Raw genomic sequence first — 17238 nt, forward strand, 5'->3', positions numbered from 1 at the left:
GTCGCGATTTTATACATCGTCATAGCCACGATGCTATCTGTCTGGTGGAAAGGTAAAGGACACTCGCACTTTTATTTAAAACGGAATTACAGCGCTAGTTTCCGAATCTGACAGCCTAATGTGCCAAGCTTTCGACATGAGACTCTAAATCGCCGCTAGTGAGGCTCCGGCGACGGTCAAATTTGAATTAAATAATTCGCAGAAAGATAAATTCTGCCTTGCAAGAGCTAGCAGGAAGTAATACATCGTGAAATTGTTTGAGAGCAACTTTGTTGCCTTGGCGTAACGAAGAAAGGTGGCCATCTCATTGCACCACCGCCGGCGGCCTGCCATTTCGCCGAAAGACTGCGGCTCGTCGCCGAAATGCACCTACTACTTAAAACTGTAACCCGCCAGGATGATATACTACTAGTAGAGTAGGTTTTGCAAGTGACCAATCTACTATTATGAAGCAAAGCCCCGTGGATATCGTCATACGCAACCCATCGGGGTCGGCCTACTTCAAGACAAATGACCTCATCGAGGGAGAAGTCATTTTCACACCTCAACATGCGACCCGAGTTGAGAACATCAACATCAGCATGCAAGGTGTTAATTTCCACTCATTCTAATGACCACTGATTTACGTAGTCGGCCTAACACTGCTACAGGTGACATGATGGTCGAAACCGAAAACATCGAAAACCACATCCCCCTCTCAAACAATGCCCTCGTCCGAAAATTCCTCCGCATCGACTTCCCGCTGGAACAACACCTCTCCGAAGCAACACTGCAACCAGGAAAAACATACACCATCCCCTTCAGCTTCATAACCCCCTCACACATCCCGGTGCAAATGTGCCAGCACCCCTGCGCCAACGCCACCCTCTACAACGAACACCTCCAACTCCCGCCCAGCCTCGGCCGCAGTCCATACTACAAGAGCACACACGACATGACACCGAACGAGGCATCCATATCCTACAGCATCAATTTCGCAGTCCTGAGGAAATACGCCAAATGCTCGACTTTAAAACAACTCCACGAATCAATCTACCCAATCTACATCTTCCCAACCCACTCTGAAACAGCACCTTTATTCATCTCTCCGATGAACAAGTATTACAAACTGCGCACCGCGAAAACACTTAGAAAAGGCGTCCTCCGCTCGAACCTGGGTTCCTTAATACTCGCCACAGCTCAACCACCAGCAATCGAGCTGTCCACCCCGCAACCGCGACAACACGCAGGAACAACACTCCGATTACATCTCCGCTTCGAGCCAAAGACTGCAGAACAGCCCCCACCCCGCATGGTCTCGAGCGACATCAAGCTGAAAGTAATGACTTTCTTCGGCATGGAGACTTGGCGGGATTATCCTGACCAAACGGGGCCTGCCACGTGGGGTCCCAGACAGGCGTATTGGTCTGAGGGTATGCCGCTTTGTTCGGAGAAGTATGTCCTCGACTGGAAGCTGCAGAAGTCTGAAAGAAATACCGGAGAGGGACTGTTCTATTTTGCAAGTCTTGATATTGCGGTTGCATTACCGGAGTCGCGGGTTTACCCGCCTACTTTTCATTCTTGCTTTTTGTCGAGGACGTATGCTTTCAAAATGGCCTTGTCGTATCGGGATCATGAGAAGGCGAAGGGATGTTCATCTGCTTGTTTGGTTGTTCCTGTTCAGATTTGTGTTTTGTGAGGACGGCGTTGGTGGAGATGGTTTTGATACCCTGTTTCTTTATGTGTTTACTAAGGACGACCTGCTACTTCAATATCAAAATGAATGAGAATCTAAATGTTCAAAAGAGATATTGGATCAGGTGGCCTCAGCTCGGTCTATTTACTTCCTCATTCATTGACACTACGTACCGCCGGCAATCGCATCCCTTGCAGCCACCACCTTCCTTCGGCATCACCAGTCTCCAAACGAGCTTCTGCCACGATCTCTTCTACAAGCAACATTACCCTGTTACTCCCTTGGAATCGTTACCGATCCACCCTATCCCAGCAATACACAATGTTGACCATCCTAGCATCGCCACCCAACCCGTCTCACTATCAACCACCAGCATTCCACAAATGACTTCACAACCGCCCATTGACTCGGCCCCAACCACCATACGCACAACACCCCTACATTCCAGATCGGCATACCAAAGCCAACAGTAGGATTACCCACCCAAATCGACTTCGTTGATTGGACCGCCGGTGATTCGCAACAACCCCGGAAGCCCCAAATAGCCCGGATCGCATTATCGCGAGGGGTCGGCCACATATCCGAACCGGGCCAGATGGCTGCCTCGTCCAGTTTCTGCATGGCTGGTGCTGGATTCCTGCCGCGTATCTGTGCGTCGGTCTTATCTTAAGTCTGCGACTCCCCCGACTGCTGCCCAGGATCTAATCTTCGGCCTACACCACACCACACACCACACTACCCTGCTTGGTTACCATCCTCACTTCCCTCCTTGTAGGATCGACCACTATATTCTTCCATTCAGACTGCTCAACTCAGCTGCACATTCTCCAAGCCACAAGAATCATCTCCTGATTCCTAGCAAGGGGTGTCAACACCTTGCAACATCAAACCACGACCACACCAAAAGAAACAAAACAGAATGGCCCTCGTACGCGACCCTTACTTCTGGAAACGCTTCTCAACAGCCGTCCATCAAGACGACGAAGCAAAAACCGCCAGCCAACTAAACCTCGAACAAGCAACTGAGAAGTGAGCACCCTTCACCCAACCCTATCCAGAACAGTCAACTAACATCGTTTCACTAGACAACCCGACTCCTGGCTCGAGCGCGAACGCCAAAAACGGCGGCGATCGCTGATCTGCGGCTTTATTATTTTCTTCTGCATCGTCCTGCTTGTCACGGGCGGTGTGATTGTTTGGTGGCTTAGCAAGCATAATTGGTTGCAGTCGCCGGAGCCATGAACTCCACAAGGAAAATCTAAAGAGGGAAATGATTTGTTTGGGCTTTTGAGCGGTTTGCATAGCGTTGGTGTTTAATGGATCTGGAAATATACCCGCCGCGCCTCCAGGGCGGCATTGAGTTTTGTGTGGATTGGATGTGAGATTTGATTACCAGGGTTTATATATAACTGTAAAAAGCATACGATTATTTTAACTTTTAAAAAGACGGTCTGTGCCTTCCATTTTGGCATTGCTCGGGGTATTCAGTAGCTTTGACTGTCCACTGTTTTTCACTTGGCAGTGCAATTCGTCTCAATGCTCCTGTGGGTCCAAAATATATTTAAGACTACATTTAGTGTACAATCTGAAAGTTCTATCTCTAGGAAAAGTAAACTAGTGTAATCTCTCGGGTCATTAATCAATCCGAACTTTAGGTGAGTATCTCGCCGCAAACACTTTGAAGCCTCAGGTATTTTCGTCTATCCAACTATTGTTATTATCTCATGCTATGCAGGTCCAAGGTCGAGACGGTCCGCCGGGGATCTAAAATAAGGTATGCAACATCAATCGCCAACTGAACATCAGACCATCTCGAGGTATCAGCATATATGTATGACATTCAAATTCGGACCTACTGCTATTCCTTGCTACTACGACCTGCATGCCGACATAACCGACGGCGGACAAAACACCGCCGCGGCCAGCCTGAGGCAGCCGCGACCAAATGGAGGGCCTCGGGCTTATCGCATTCCCCACACCGACTTCCCCGCACGCCCTCTTAAAGACAGAGCAACTGCCGCCTTCCTCGCTTTCTGAACACACCACCACCATGCTGCCCCCGTTCGACTACTTCACATACCGCCGCCTACGGTACGGTTGCCAACCCCGCAAATCCATCCGGTTTACCACTGACTCAGACAGGAACCAAAAGCAAGCGGAGCGCGCCGTCCGCTTCTCCTCGCTGCCCTTCGTTTACAGACAAGCCATCAACGCAGCCGACAAGAAGATAATCGACCAGCGGATCGAGGAGCTCGTCCAAGATGTCCAGACCAAGAGTGTCTCGGCCCTAGATGTGCTCCACACGTACGGAAAGGTCGCTGTGCGAGCCCAGGAACGGACCAACTGCATTACGGAGCTGTTGCTTCCTGAGGCGGAGTCCTGGTTGAAGGTGGATATCAACTTGAAGGGCCCTCTTGCTGGAATCCCTGTCTCGCTGAAGGATTCTGTTCATGTGAAGGGCTTTGATTCTACCCTTGGGTACTCGGCGCTAGCGAACCAGCCTGCTGCGGAGGATGGGCCGATGACACGATTGCTCAAAGATGCCGGTAAGAACAAACAGATGCGCTTACTCCATGAATTAAAGGTTACTAAAATGAGATAGGAGCTGTTCCATATGCAAAGACCGCACTGCCCATCACATTGCTTTCTTTTGAGTCGGCAAACGGACTGTGGGGCCATTGTCTGAACCCCCATGTTCCTGGATACTCCCCCGGTGGCTCGACAGGTGGTGAGGGCGCACTCCTAGCCCAGGGTGGCCGTATCGGTATTGGCTCGGATGTCGCTGGCTCAGTGCGTGTGCCTGCTGCATGGAGTGGCATCTACTCACTCCGTTGCAGTACCGGTCGCTGGCCCAAGGCCGGCGTGAGCACCAGCATGCCAGGCCAGGAAGGCATTCCCAGTGTTTTCAGCCCTATGGCTCGCACATTGAACGATCTCACCTACTTTACCCAGGCTATCATTGGCATGCAGCCCTGGAAATATGACCACTCAGTGCACCCCATTTCGTGGCGCAGAGATCTCGAGACGGAAGCGCAGAACAAGCCCCTTCGCATCGGTGTGATGAGCAACGACGGTATGTCCACCGAATTACACACCACAACATTGAAATACTGATCAGTTCAGGCGTCGTCCCTCCCACCCCAGCCATTGAACGAGCCCTCGAAACCACCATCTCCGCCCTAACCTCAGCCGGCCACACCGTTTCAGAAATTACCTTCCCACCAACCGCCGACCCCCTAACCGGCCTGAATCTCGCCTCACAACTCCTCAACTCCGACGGCTGCCACCACTTCGAGTCCAAACTGCACAGCTTCGAACCCTCCGACCCAGGCGCGAACCAACTAAGCCGAATCGCACACCTCCCTCGCGCTCTGCGCTACCTCTACTACCTCTACGTGCGATACATCAAACGCGACACCGTCCTCGCAACCCTAATCCGCAACTTCGGCCCCAAAACCTCCGCCCAGCTCTGGACCCTAACCGCGCAGCGCGAATCCTTCCGCGCAACCTGGCACAAATGGTGGGACGCAGAACCCCAACAATACGACTTCATCCTGTGTCCCGCAAACGCAACACCCGCCCTCCCGCACAAAGCCATGCACGACGCCGTCTCCTCGTGCGGCTACACCTTCCTCTGGAACTTGCTCGATTACTCCGCTGGCGTCATTCCCGTCGGCCATGTCAACGCTGTCCGTGATGCGCTCGCCGCACCGTATAGGACAGCTCTGAAGAGGCTGGGTGCGGATAATTCGGTCGCTCGCGGCGCGTGGAAGCATTATGACTCGGCTAAGATGGCGGGTCTGCCGACTGCTGTGCAGATTGTTGGACGCAGGTGGCAGGAGGAACAGGTGCTTGGCTACATGGCTGTTGTTGAGAAGGCGTTGGAGGAGTTTGTGGACCCGAAGAGTGGGGAGGGTGGGAAGTATACTTTGCTGGACATTGATTAGATTGATTGCAGTGGAAGGATTCTGCGTGAAGTAGTTATGGATAAGCGACTAAATGAAATTACGATTCCCGGATTCATCTTTCAATCGATGCTTCAAACGTTTCTATGCTGGTATATTTCGTTCAAATTCCCTCTAGCCTTACAGTTACCATGTGACGAGTTTGGTCATTCACATATACTTCTCCATCCATCGATGAACTCCATCGCTGAACTCCACCCACACAATGCTATCAAAGCCATACAGGTTCGTAGCCGACGATGACAGGTTGTCATCGCGCTAATGACTAGCGATGCAACATCACGGGCAAGTTCTCTCTCGCGTGAAGACAGATCCGTCAATTACGGAAATATTGATGGATCCTGCCCTCTGGTGCTGCGTAGGAACCAATGTCGCTCGCATAACATCTTGTCCCTCTTAGGCATCCTGGACACCCGGATTTCTCCATCGACAGAGCCGTCGACCGCCCCGATTTCTCTGTTGCTGACGTTCCATGTGTGCCAACTTAGGCGGTTCTTCAGAAGTACCGGAGCAGGGTCTTGGCATTCGTAACCAGGGCCAGACAAAGTCTCTGTTCCTCTGTCAGGTTCATGGGATATGAACTTTCCACATCTTGGATTGCACGGCGAGGGTATGAAGCTGGTGTGTGCGCTTCGAGTTGTTCCATGATTGGCGTTAGAACCGGAAGGTGTTGTGTAGGCCGTGAATAGCCGCGTGGCTGGCGTTGGAGGTTTAGGTCATATTAGTACGTGTTTCTGGAAAGTGTGGGCGGTATTCGCTCGGAAGTAGGTCATTAATTATTGTGAAGCTTGGGTTTTCAGATTGCGCATTTGCTCCCATAGCTCCCCCATATTTCGCTGCATCATTCGAACTTGACAGGCAATTCAAAAGGTCGTTTCAGTGTCTCACAATTCAAAGTCGAACAGAGACGTACACCTTTCCATAGATGCCATCTGAAGCATTTGAGCGCGCAGTGTCCACATCCATGGAGGGCCACGAGATGATACGCATGTTATCCTTGATGCTAGTTTCTGGACACTCTCCTGCCGGAAGGCATTGACGCAAGCAATGACGCGTCTCACGTTGGCGTCAGTTAGAGAAGTAGTGGACGGCCATTTCGAATGGATTTAAGGGCCGACGTTGAGGTTTTGCGACGGTGCCTCTTAGGAGAAAACAAATCGAATCTTGATTTTGAAATGATTTGGAGTGCTTTGACTCAGCGGAACACTTGATCATGTTGATCACGTTGCGCTGCCCGGTCCTTTTTTTTCCGGTTTGGATTCAAATCCCCCCTTCGGATGTCGAGCATCAGATTCAGATTTAGTGGCAAATCCGAAGCCTGCAGGTTGAGAGTCAGGGCTGGAGTTCGATTCACAGAGAGATCAGGGTGTCAGGGTGAGCGGGTTGTGAGAACGAAGCTTGAAATTCGAAAATGGGAAATGCAATGGATTCTGGCCTTTGTCTTCCATCATTGGAAGCGATGTAAAGCTGGATCTCGAGTGATATCTGGATGACGGGGGTTGAAGCGAGGGGGTGGAGGTTCTCTCTGACATTCTCACACAAAGCTCCCCTAAAATACCACGTGGATAGTCCTTGGGGTCCTCATTGTCTTTGAAGCTTCAGGGCTGCATGTGCAAGTAGAAAGCTGGTTCTCATGCGACGGGGTGACGAAGGACTTGCAGATTACTAGGTGGTCAGCACCATGACGTTGTTCTGAAATGTCTCCCAGGGTTGGAAAATTAGAAACCGCAATATTGGCAATCATTTGTCCCATCGATGCGGCCATCCAATGGCCGTTTACCACTCGACAGGACAGAGGTTGGACTCCGCGATGAGAAGGCCACACATTTCATTGTCTCCAAATCAGCACAAGGCCCATGAGGCAGTGGGAGGAGACACTCCAAGTTGCCCAGCGACCAAATAATAAAGCCGCATATCTTCAGGAATTCCCTTCCAGCATCCGCAGGCATTCGGTGGTGCATAATTAATTGTGGTCTTCAATCTGCATATCGTATTGATGGCATCATCCGTCAATCATGCTCGTCTTCGAGTCTGACAGGGATAGCGACTGAGACCAGTGTGAATGAACATTTTTGACAAATCAGTTAATCGAACCTCCATCTCATCTGTTGGCCGCAGTCCGTTCTGTCTAGACAGACATGTTGTGCCTGGCGCTGGATGTCTGGAGGAAGATTATTTTCGGACAGGATTGCCTGTCCCAGAAAGACAAAGAGTTCCTGAATCAGGGTGACCCATCCATCATGAGCAGTCTCCTCTTCGGCGACTCCAATAGTTGATTGAAATCTTCCCAGCCGGTATGGACGGGCCAAAAAAAAAGTATCGACTGTGATGTCGCCTCTCCAAGCTCCAAATTGGCCGAGCCCCGATTGACAGTAGACAGTTTTGCGAATCCCCGATCGGCGACAAAAATGGCCCTTGCATACGACACCGGTAGTCATCGTATTTCTGTTCAAACAAAGGGTCCTGGAGAGTAAAAGCACATGTCTGCCAATCCAATGCCAACAGCTGAGCTGAGACTGAAATCGTCCAGAGTAGCCAAGGACCAGGAAAGATTATTCATAATTCAGGCAGAAATATACGTCTGACTCGAGTAAAGCAGAAAGGATGTCTTGTCATGATAATCGCATTGAAATATAATTACGAGATAGGTGGATATATAGCAAAGAGGCAGTGAAGGTATCTTCGTTAGCAGGTGAGAGAATCTCCATTCAGTCCGCGCGATTGTTAGTTGCCACAGCTAGTTTTAGCAGTTGGCGAGATTAGTATAGTCATCTCCGTAATTGGTAGGTTCCGCCCTTGCGAGAGAGGCTCATTCCACCCCGCAAAATATCATATTAACAAAGAAATTATAACCTCTTCGAGCTAGACCTCCCAGCTCGACCTTCCCACGTGCATGTCGTGGGAGAGAGGGAGGTCACTCCCCAGTGTGACACCCCACATGCAAGTGCTGCACCGATCCTCAGCCGTGTAACTCGACTGGACGCACGACAAGGAACGCAGGGTCAGAAGCCGGTTCGCGGCTGCAGCGAACAGATTTGTCGTATGCTCGCAGTGAAGATAATGCAGTCGATCGACCTGTTGGGGCAGTCTCCACTGAGGGAGATCAGCGGTGTCATTGCTGTCAGCCGTGAAGAGCAGTACAGCCCAGACCATTGAGAATTGCTGGCCGTCGTCGATTAGCTGGAGATAAAGAGTTTTTTGAAGCATGTCTCGTAGTCTAGAATTTGGTGCAGCGCATCCTGGCCTGCTGCTGAGGCGAGACATGAGCCCCTATTAGCGGCTGCCTTAGCGCTCCTGAGTGGAGTCTGCAACGAATTGCGCGACACTGGCATTTGGTGCCTCGGATCGCAGGCCGCGTTGGGGCGTGCATCGGAGCAGCCCTCGAGGATGGCCTAATGCGACGCTAACGGGGGTTTGCAAAGGTTATGCGCCGGTGAGGGCGACAGAAAGACGACAGAATGTAAGATAGATCTGCGCGGGTCACGGGGTCCTGCCGACTTTCGACGGCTCGCATCGCCCCTTCTCTTGTCCTCATTACTCCCCCCTTTCGCCTCCGGGCGCGTCTCGTTCTATTTTCTGTCTGCTCGTGCTTGACTCTATCCCTGCTCGATCTCGTCTCGCGCAGGATGCAGATCCGTGTCTACTACACATATCGCCGGGGTTAGAGGCATCGCGGGATATGGCGTCCAAGAAGAAACAAGGCGGCATCCGCAAGAGGGACGGCATTCATTTCGTGAATGCGCGTCCGGCCTCTGAGACGGAGCGATTGAGAGCGCACCGGCTCGTACGAGCGCATGTGGGGAGATGGATTTCCGATCAGACGAAAGGGTCTAAAGACCGCGCGGATGCCGAGGCTGCGACAACAACCTCAACCGTGGAGGCGAAGCAGCCGACTAGTTCGACTGGTGCGCGCGCTCGAAAGTCTTCATCTACCTCGGGAGATTGCTCTGGCAGCGATGCGGGGGTCGGTCCGTCGAGCTGGACTCTCGTCTCGCGTCCCTCGCCTCAGACTCGCTATGTCACCGTGGGCCCCCACCGGCACCCGCACGCGCTGAACGCGCGACCGTCCGAATGGCAGTCTGTCGCCTTTCCGCCATCCCAAGCCAGCGACAGCAGTGATAGCAGCGATGATGCTCAAACACCAAGCTTGTCGAAACAGCCAGTGGCATTTGTGCCCTGGTATGAGGTGTCGCGCATTGAGCCGCAGATCTCGGGCTACTTTAACCCCTTCGGGACATATCCGACAAGCTTCCCGCCGGACGTGGTGGACATGAGCGAAACATACCGTGCGTTTTGAAACTGACGAAAAACAAAGACTCAAGCTAACTCTATCCCAGTATCAACGGTGATCTGGCCCGGGCTCGTACCCAGATCTGGCCGCCTTAAAAAGGCAGGCGAGTCCTGGCTTCCACTGTCACTATCCGACCCAGCGCTCTTCACGGCATTCATGTATGGGTCTCTCTGCCACCAGCGGGTGCAATGGCTCAACCAGAAAATCCCCAGCTCCAAATTCGGGGCAAAGGAGCAACGTGTCTTGCAACTCTGCGAGATGGAAGCGATCAAATTGATCAACCAAGCAATGAACGATCCCTCGCGACGGGTCAGCGATGCAGTCTTGCTAAGTGTTATTTGCATGGCGCACCACCAGGCTGGTGATGATACATTCAAGAGGTGCCTTCCAACCCCATTTAGAGCTCCCCTGCAGAACCTGCAATGGCTGAGCGTCTACGGGTGTCTCCCGCCCAACATGATTCATATCCAGGGCCTTGTCCAGCTAATCATCATGCGCGGTGGGCTCCAAAACATTAAAACCAACGGACTAGCAGCAACAATCAGCTTGTATGTAGCCCACTGCAGCCCATTGCATTCAACAAACCCCACATTGAATCACTAACCCCTTCCAGCTCGGCCTTGTTCACTGCCAGCGTCCTCTGCGTGAAACCGGGCTTCGAATTCTGGCCCGTCGACGAGTCCCGTTACGGAATCACCCTTCAAGCCCTACTCGGCTTCAGTCATTCCGACGTGACCCGTGGCTTCGGCAGGCTCCTCACTATCGGCGTCATTCCCGAAATGGCAGAAGCCTTCACAGCCGTCCGAACGTATATCAACATCGTCAAAATCGGTCTCGAGAGGGGCTACGATGTTTCCTTAATTACAGACCAGCGAAACCTAACCCAGCACACCCTCTTCTCCCTCCTGCCCGCCCCCGAACTCTCACATTTATTCACCGATCTCACCCAGGCAACAACCTATGAGGCATGCCGCCTAGCATCGTGGATCTTCGCTGTCGGCGTGATCTTCCCGATTCCGGCCCAGAGTACCCCGCTTGGCCGACTAGCCAAGGAGCTCCAGGGTGTTCTTCGTGCACCCACCGCGTCGTCTTTATGGTCCTCGCCACATTCGCGCATTCCACTGATATGGATTTTGATGTTGGGCGGTATTGCCGCAACCGCCATGCCAGAGCGACCTTGGTTCGTTTCAGTACTTGGAAAAACACTGCAGAGGAGTGGTATATCCTCCTGGATAGGCATGAGGCGGGTCCTGGACATGATGCTTTGGTATGATCTGGCCTGTGATGAGTCTGCCGAGGCTCTCTATCGTGATGCGAGCATTCTACCCGAATCATATACTGCGTAATATTTCCCGCGTCTTCGATCTAGCTTTGAAAACATGTGGGGAATCTGTATCCACAGGACCCGTGTCTTTATAGTAAAACTCTGAAATATACAAACAATCTACAAGTCCAAACAAAAAACTTCCAGTAGCTGGACCACCCCTTGCCAACATGACACAAAGTTGAAAGTGAGGCGAAGTGACGTACCCTCAAATTTTCACTTAATCCCTCATCCCATCTTCACTCTCACCAAGCCCGTCCGTCATCTCCACCGCCGAACTCATCTTGACCTGATTCATCCACAGCCTAACTTTTCTACCCATCTCCCTCAAACCCCTTTGTCCCTTTTCAACCATCCACCTTCCCTCTTTCCCAACTCCTCCGTCCCTTCCTTCCCCTCTCCTCTATCTCAACCACCCACCCCCTACATCTCTTACATCCATCGGTACTTTGCCACCAACGACCGAGCCTTGAAGTGGCGGGAGTCATCCTACTTTTGCATGCCTTGGAGAGACAGCCTTTTAATGTCCATGTTCCGGGGGGGGGGGAGAGAGAGTCCTTTGACCTCTAGCCCTTGGTAAGTCACCCACCCCCACTTCCATGATCCAGCTAATAACTCCTAGTGGCTGTGTTCCAGCTGGAAACCGCCCATACCAAGTGGTGATAGGAAACGGCAAGATCCTGGATGTGCGCTTTTGTGGAAATCTGCGGAGTCATGCTCTTTTTCGATATTCTGAAGCGACGCATTTCTTCAGTGATTTTAAGGTCAAGACCTCACACAGGGTTCACGTTTGGTCTCGAGAGAAAGCCCCATTTGCGAAGGTTACACCGATTTTCGACATGGTGAAGGTCACTGACCCAGGGTTTTGGGGACTTCAAGACCGACGATTGAAGGTTCTACGCAGACCTCGTGTGGGAGTTCGAGAGAACAGCAAACCGTGAACAGAGACCGCAGCAAAACATACCGTCGGTGGGGACGTTTCGGTCCAGCTCCCATAATCGACATCGCACTAATATGGCAATGGAGTCTTGGGAAAGACCACGTTACTGGGAGTGTGTTCCATCGAGTGTGACCAGCTGGATATCAGCTCCCAGGGAAATCATCGAGATACTACCAGACAAGATGTAGTTTGGAGAATGCCTAAATAGTCGCCCTGTTTTGGCGTTGGCAAAGGAGTGATCGAGTTACGAAAGGCGGAAGCCTTCAAAGACGGTCCTAAAGGTGGACAACGACCCAACAAACAACGCATGCTTCGGGAACAGTGAGATCAAACTATTTTTTCTCGAGGTTTCCATGAAAGAGGATGCCGGAGGCTTGCATATTCGGCATGACATCTCGCTCTCTGTCCGGTAGGACACAGAGGAGAGAATTACGCCCACGCTGTTGCTTGGCTCACTCCATTAAGTGGGGTGGGAAGATCTGAAAGTATCATGATGCCATATGCGAATGCCCGGAAGGGAAGCCCCCAAGGTGTTCGTCCTTCAATTACGGCAGAAACGAACGATTACGAGCACATCTAATGAGACATGGACTCACCGTTGGTTCCGGGTCACAGAAACGCGGATAACAGATCCTATCTGAATTTTTCCTGCCTGAAATATGAATCGGATGTTAAGAATACTCGCCAGATACTTTGATCCAACATGGACTGGAGGGGATGGCGTGTGCGGCTCGAGCAAGCAAGACTTGCAGGTACAAGGTCCAACAAACTTATGCTGGCGCATTCGTCAGTTAACCTTAAGCACGTCAATTTGGGCTTTTGCGAGTGCCTGGCCCTCATATACCTTTTTGCCCTTCCCGATGAATGCAGAATGGGCGTGACAATGACATAATACATCCCAGGGGCGAAGCTCCGGGTGTCGCGCACGATGGTCTGGCTCGAAAAACAAAGTCCTACCGGCAAAGGTGGCTTCGCCAGAAAAGAAAAATGCGAATTGGTCAGGTATATCGAGTTAAAGAATAACATCCATTTGGTGATTGTAGGGGGAGGAGGGAATTTCGTGGATCGACAATACTCTGCGTCTGCGTCCTGGATGACCAGCACATATTTTCGAAGTGGCGCCCAGCAATTTCCTGACCACGAACACCTTTAAATGGTCTCTCGTTGGTTAGCCCTCCACACGCCGCCTTCGATGCGCCTTGCCTACATGATAAATCCAGGTGATACTTCAGGAGTCGTCAAAAGCGCCATCGAATTGGGTTTTACGAAACAGTCAAAATGAACGACGCGCAATTGGCTTTCTAGTTTCGTGGAGGACATATGCCTCTATCGGCTCGAGTCACGGATTGGATCTTTGGAGGGTCACCTCTGGCTTCCTTGGGAATGTCGTTGGGCCCGGCAGATATCATGGAGTCCATGCAGCGAGGATCCAAAAAGGCAGAGAATGCATAAATACTTCCTCTACAGCTGACGTGGCATCAAGGGTCTTCCAAGGCTGGACGATGAGGATTGATGCATCTAGGGCCTCGGTCGTGAATATAAAGCGTCAGGATAGAAAGGCGTGAAGGCATTGAGTGCAAGCATTAGAGAAAACCCCGATGTTGTGCTTGGCCACGGAGAGATCAAAAGTCCATGAGGGCCTGTCCTTTGTCCTTTGGCCTTTCGAAGGTAATAAATCTTGCATCCACTACGCAAGCCAACTCGAACGATTCTGGACCCGAGGACATCAAAAAGTCAAAAAAAGCGGCGCACATTTCCCCCTAAGGTTGGCTTTTATATACGGCCCATATGGGAAGACGTGCGAGACTGATTTACGTACCCTATGATTTCGGACGATTATTCGAAACTGGTTTACGGAAGCAGCGAATTCCGTCACCGGGTTAAGAAAGTCTAGAAGCAGCCAGACTTTTCAACCTCCAAGGGAGTAATGATCACAAGAGTCAACAAAGCGCTCCAAGGGACTAGAGCGAACTCAATATCACGCAGCATGACGCCTCCAATTCGTTCCTCCCAGGACGAAAATGTACGAATTGAAACAGACATTGCTTGAGGACCAAAAGGAAAGTATTTTCCTTACACACGTGGGGCAGTGAACCCACTAAGGCCTGGCTCGTTGTCGCGTAAACCTGGAAAAGAACGCGCCTGAGTACTCCGAACAATTGGAGGTGCATCAAGGGCGACTCACTGCCTGTTTGCCCTCGCTTGGATAATGTGACTCGACGAGCTCATCCAAACGTGCATGACTTGGCGGCAGCGAACATACTAGCTTCGCTGTTTGCTAGCGAGCTGTACAAGCCTGGGAAAGTTGTGTGGGAACCTTTTCCTTCGTTTCTTTCGAAGAGTTCAAGCCACCGAAGCTGACAAACCACTCGTGGGAATTGAAGACACTGAATGCAAATGGGTTTGCGCCTCTCACTATTGAATAATTTGAAGAATGCTCTGCCAGGCATCTGTGGAGCCAACATGGGATATGACTTATCCTATGCCTGCACACCGCAGTCACCAACTCAGAGGAGTCTCAGCCTAGCAAGCTGTGCTGGAAGACGATCGCGGAATACCATTAATCTAGCCATTAAGCGGGAGGAGACGGCGTCCCCAAAGCCAACTGCGAAACGTGCCGAAGGGTCTCTAGAGGCCAAGATGCCCTAGAACTTCGGGTTGCCCTTCCGCCCCCCCCTCTCCCTCAGGAACACGACAGATTGCTATGGCCACCCATGACGCAATGGGTCCAAAGAAAAAGGAGTTATGGGACTTTGCTAAGAAAATGAATACCATTTCCTATCTGGTGTCGAGATCTTATTCCGAGACTGCTATAGGCACGCCGAGATGTTCTAAATTTCGACAAGCGTCTGTTGAAAATGCGCTTGGAACCAATTCCTGGAGGACGAAATCATTCACTCCACGAATTTTGGGTCGCATTGGGGTCATGTTCCCATTTCAAGGGTCAACTGGCCACTTGTTCCAAAAGCCTAAAACTTGTCAATGATCTGGTTGCGTCCCCCCAGAGATACAAAGAAGAAGATTTGCCATCGCTGACGACGTCAACCGAAGGATCCAGTTTCAACCCCACACCCTTTTTTCCATATGGGAACAATTGTCTTATTACAGATGCACGTTTGTTCGCTCTGCGCGTCTTCCAATATTTGCCCAACACAGGAAGCACCGCACGCTCTCCCGTGAGATGCAAATGAAACACGCAATCTATTTTCTGGACTTCAAAATTAAAATCGGGTTATATCGCCTCGCGATCATTGAATGAAATTATTACCACATGAGGCCGAGTGTACACGGTGGTGGAGGCCTAATTTTGAGATTAATTAGCTCTTATGGAGGAGAAGCAAGGAGTGATGTTTCCCATGAATTCTCTCGACCAAGGGGAGGGGTTGCTCTGCGTTAACACATGCACTGAATTAGATTAAGTCCCACAAATGCTCGTCTCCACTTCAAAGCCTCCATCTCACCCTCTGCTTACGAGGCTTCTTCTGCATAACGACTTTCCGAACGAGTTGCAAGCCAAATGAAATTGAAATAGCAAAACCGGAGGACCGAAGATCTATCTGGTCGTCCGTGTGTCACGACTAGAAGTCCTCCGAGGTTCTGGACAACTCAGGCTTTCGACGCAATTCTTGCCCTTGCTTTGCCTTGTTGTTGCTGGAGCGGACTGGAACCACTGAAGGTACATGGGTTCGCAGATATCATCCAATGCATGCCGGTGACGAGGGTCGGTGGGCTATTTATGCCAAAAGCAAAAGACCTCATGGCGGAAGGGAAGTGGACTACGAAGTTGAGCTACGTGGTGGTGAGGACTAAATGTGTCTGTGGCACTAAGACGACTACAAATGAAGTACCCTGAACACCTACACTGGCACCTTCCAGGAGGTGTTGTCTGAGCTGATCAAGAGGGCTTGCTTTATGATACTATGTCGCAGATGCTGCATACTTTCCTCTGGCAGCTGGCGTTGGCCGGCATAATGCGGAAATCCGATATTCCTGCTCTCTTGTTCTGATGCTACGACACCGAGTTCAACACCCCGTGAAAGGGTGGCCTTGCAGTAGACCTGAGCAGTCCAAGCGCTCTCTCACAATGTATTACACAGGTATGAGCAAGGCCCGGCCCAAGGAAACCGAAATGATAAAAGACTTCACATGGAAGGGTTTTTCAAAGTTGCTGGATCGCACTCGAATAGCCAACTATATCGAGGATTCGACTTCAAGGATACGATAATATTCCTTGTCACATGCGCACACTGTATCTTTCATAAACGACTCTCTTGATTTCCGTGCCGGATTGCCCAGGAAATTCACTCATCGCGCTTGGAAGGCACACCAAAAGATTCCGGCAAGCTATTGACCAAGGAAGCGAGGAGGATCAATTCTGGCTGATGTCCGGATTGACACAGACCGTCCCTATAGGTGAAATACGATCGCATGATTTTGATTCCGATGGACCTGCTCGCTCTATGAGCCAAAGTGTCGTCAGAGCTCCATCGTTTCGTCCACAGCCCACCACTCCTACCCAATTATCGTGAGAATGACGAATTTTTCCGTTGTGGTCCAATCCAGATTCTACCTCAGCTGAATACAAGTCCAAATTGATGGCAAACTCCTACGAGGCTAACTCCGCGGGCTTGTTTTGGCTATTGACGAGCTTTGGATATACCCGCAGTCAAAAACCATTCTCGACACCCGATGGACATACATGTATCAAGTCGCCATCGCAGTTACCCTCCTCGCTGTTTGCAGCTGGAATTTCAAGCGTGATAGCTTGTAGTTGGAAGAGGAGTTTATGGAGTCTACGCGTTTAGATCCTTTTAGAAATAGACGAACATTGACCGACCACATGGTGCAGTCGAAGGAAGGTAAAAATGGTGAACAGTGCCGCAAGATCTACAGCTCCCCGCATCACGGCGAGCTAAACAGTATGTGGCGACATGAACGGTTCCACTTTTAATATCTTGTGGAAATAACCGTGAACCTTGCAGTTGATGACGCATATCCATCAAATCATCTCTCGACACGCATTTTTTACATTTCAGGCTCGAG

At 51.0% G+C, this 17238-nt stretch overlaps 4 protein-coding genes across 4 annotated transcripts; all 4 read left to right on the forward strand.

Annotated features, from left to right (window-relative positions):
• Positions 1-658: 658 nt before the first annotated feature.
• Positions 659-1678, forward strand: N7532_002303 (uncharacterized protein; the record flags this gene model as incomplete). The annotated part of the gene is made up of 1 exon (XM_056614797.1): positions 659-1678. The coding sequence occupies one exon, from the start codon at positions 659-661 to the stop codon at positions 1676-1678; it is 1020 nt and encodes a 339-aa protein (XP_056477769.1).
• A 916-nt stretch (positions 1679-2594) lies between these two features.
• On the forward strand, positions 2595-2917 carry N7532_002304 (uncharacterized protein; the record flags this gene model as incomplete). The annotated part of the gene is made up of 2 exons (XM_056614798.1): positions 2595-2704; positions 2761-2917. The coding sequence occupies 2 exons, from the start codon at positions 2595-2597 to the stop codon at positions 2915-2917; spliced, it is 267 nt and encodes an 88-aa protein (XP_056477770.1).
• Positions 2918-3725: 808 nt separating this feature from the next.
• On the forward strand, positions 3726-5622 carry N7532_002305 (putative acetamidase; the record flags this gene model as incomplete). Its single annotated transcript, XM_056614799.1, is given in 4 exon segments — positions 3726-3766; positions 3818-4259; positions 4274-4748; positions 4799-5622. The coding sequence occupies 4 exon segments, from the start codon at positions 3726-3728 to the stop codon at positions 5620-5622; spliced, it is 1782 nt and encodes a 593-aa protein (XP_056477771.1).
• Positions 5623-9319: 3697 nt separating this feature from the next.
• On the forward strand, positions 9320-11277 carry N7532_002306 (uncharacterized protein; the record flags this gene model as incomplete). Its single annotated transcript, XM_056614800.1, has 3 exons — positions 9320-9926; positions 9978-10479; positions 10545-11277. The coding sequence occupies 3 exons, from the start codon at positions 9320-9322 to the stop codon at positions 11275-11277; spliced, it is 1842 nt and encodes a 613-aa protein (XP_056477772.1).
• Positions 11278-17238: the final 5961 nt, after the last annotated feature.

This window comes from Penicillium argentinense (genome assembly GCF_028826775.1).
Source record: "Penicillium argentinense strain IBT 30761 chromosome Unknown utg000003l_segment0_segment0, whole genome shotgun sequence".
NCBI classification, from domain to species: Eukaryota; Fungi; Ascomycota; class Eurotiomycetes; order Eurotiales; family Aspergillaceae; genus Penicillium; species Penicillium argentinense.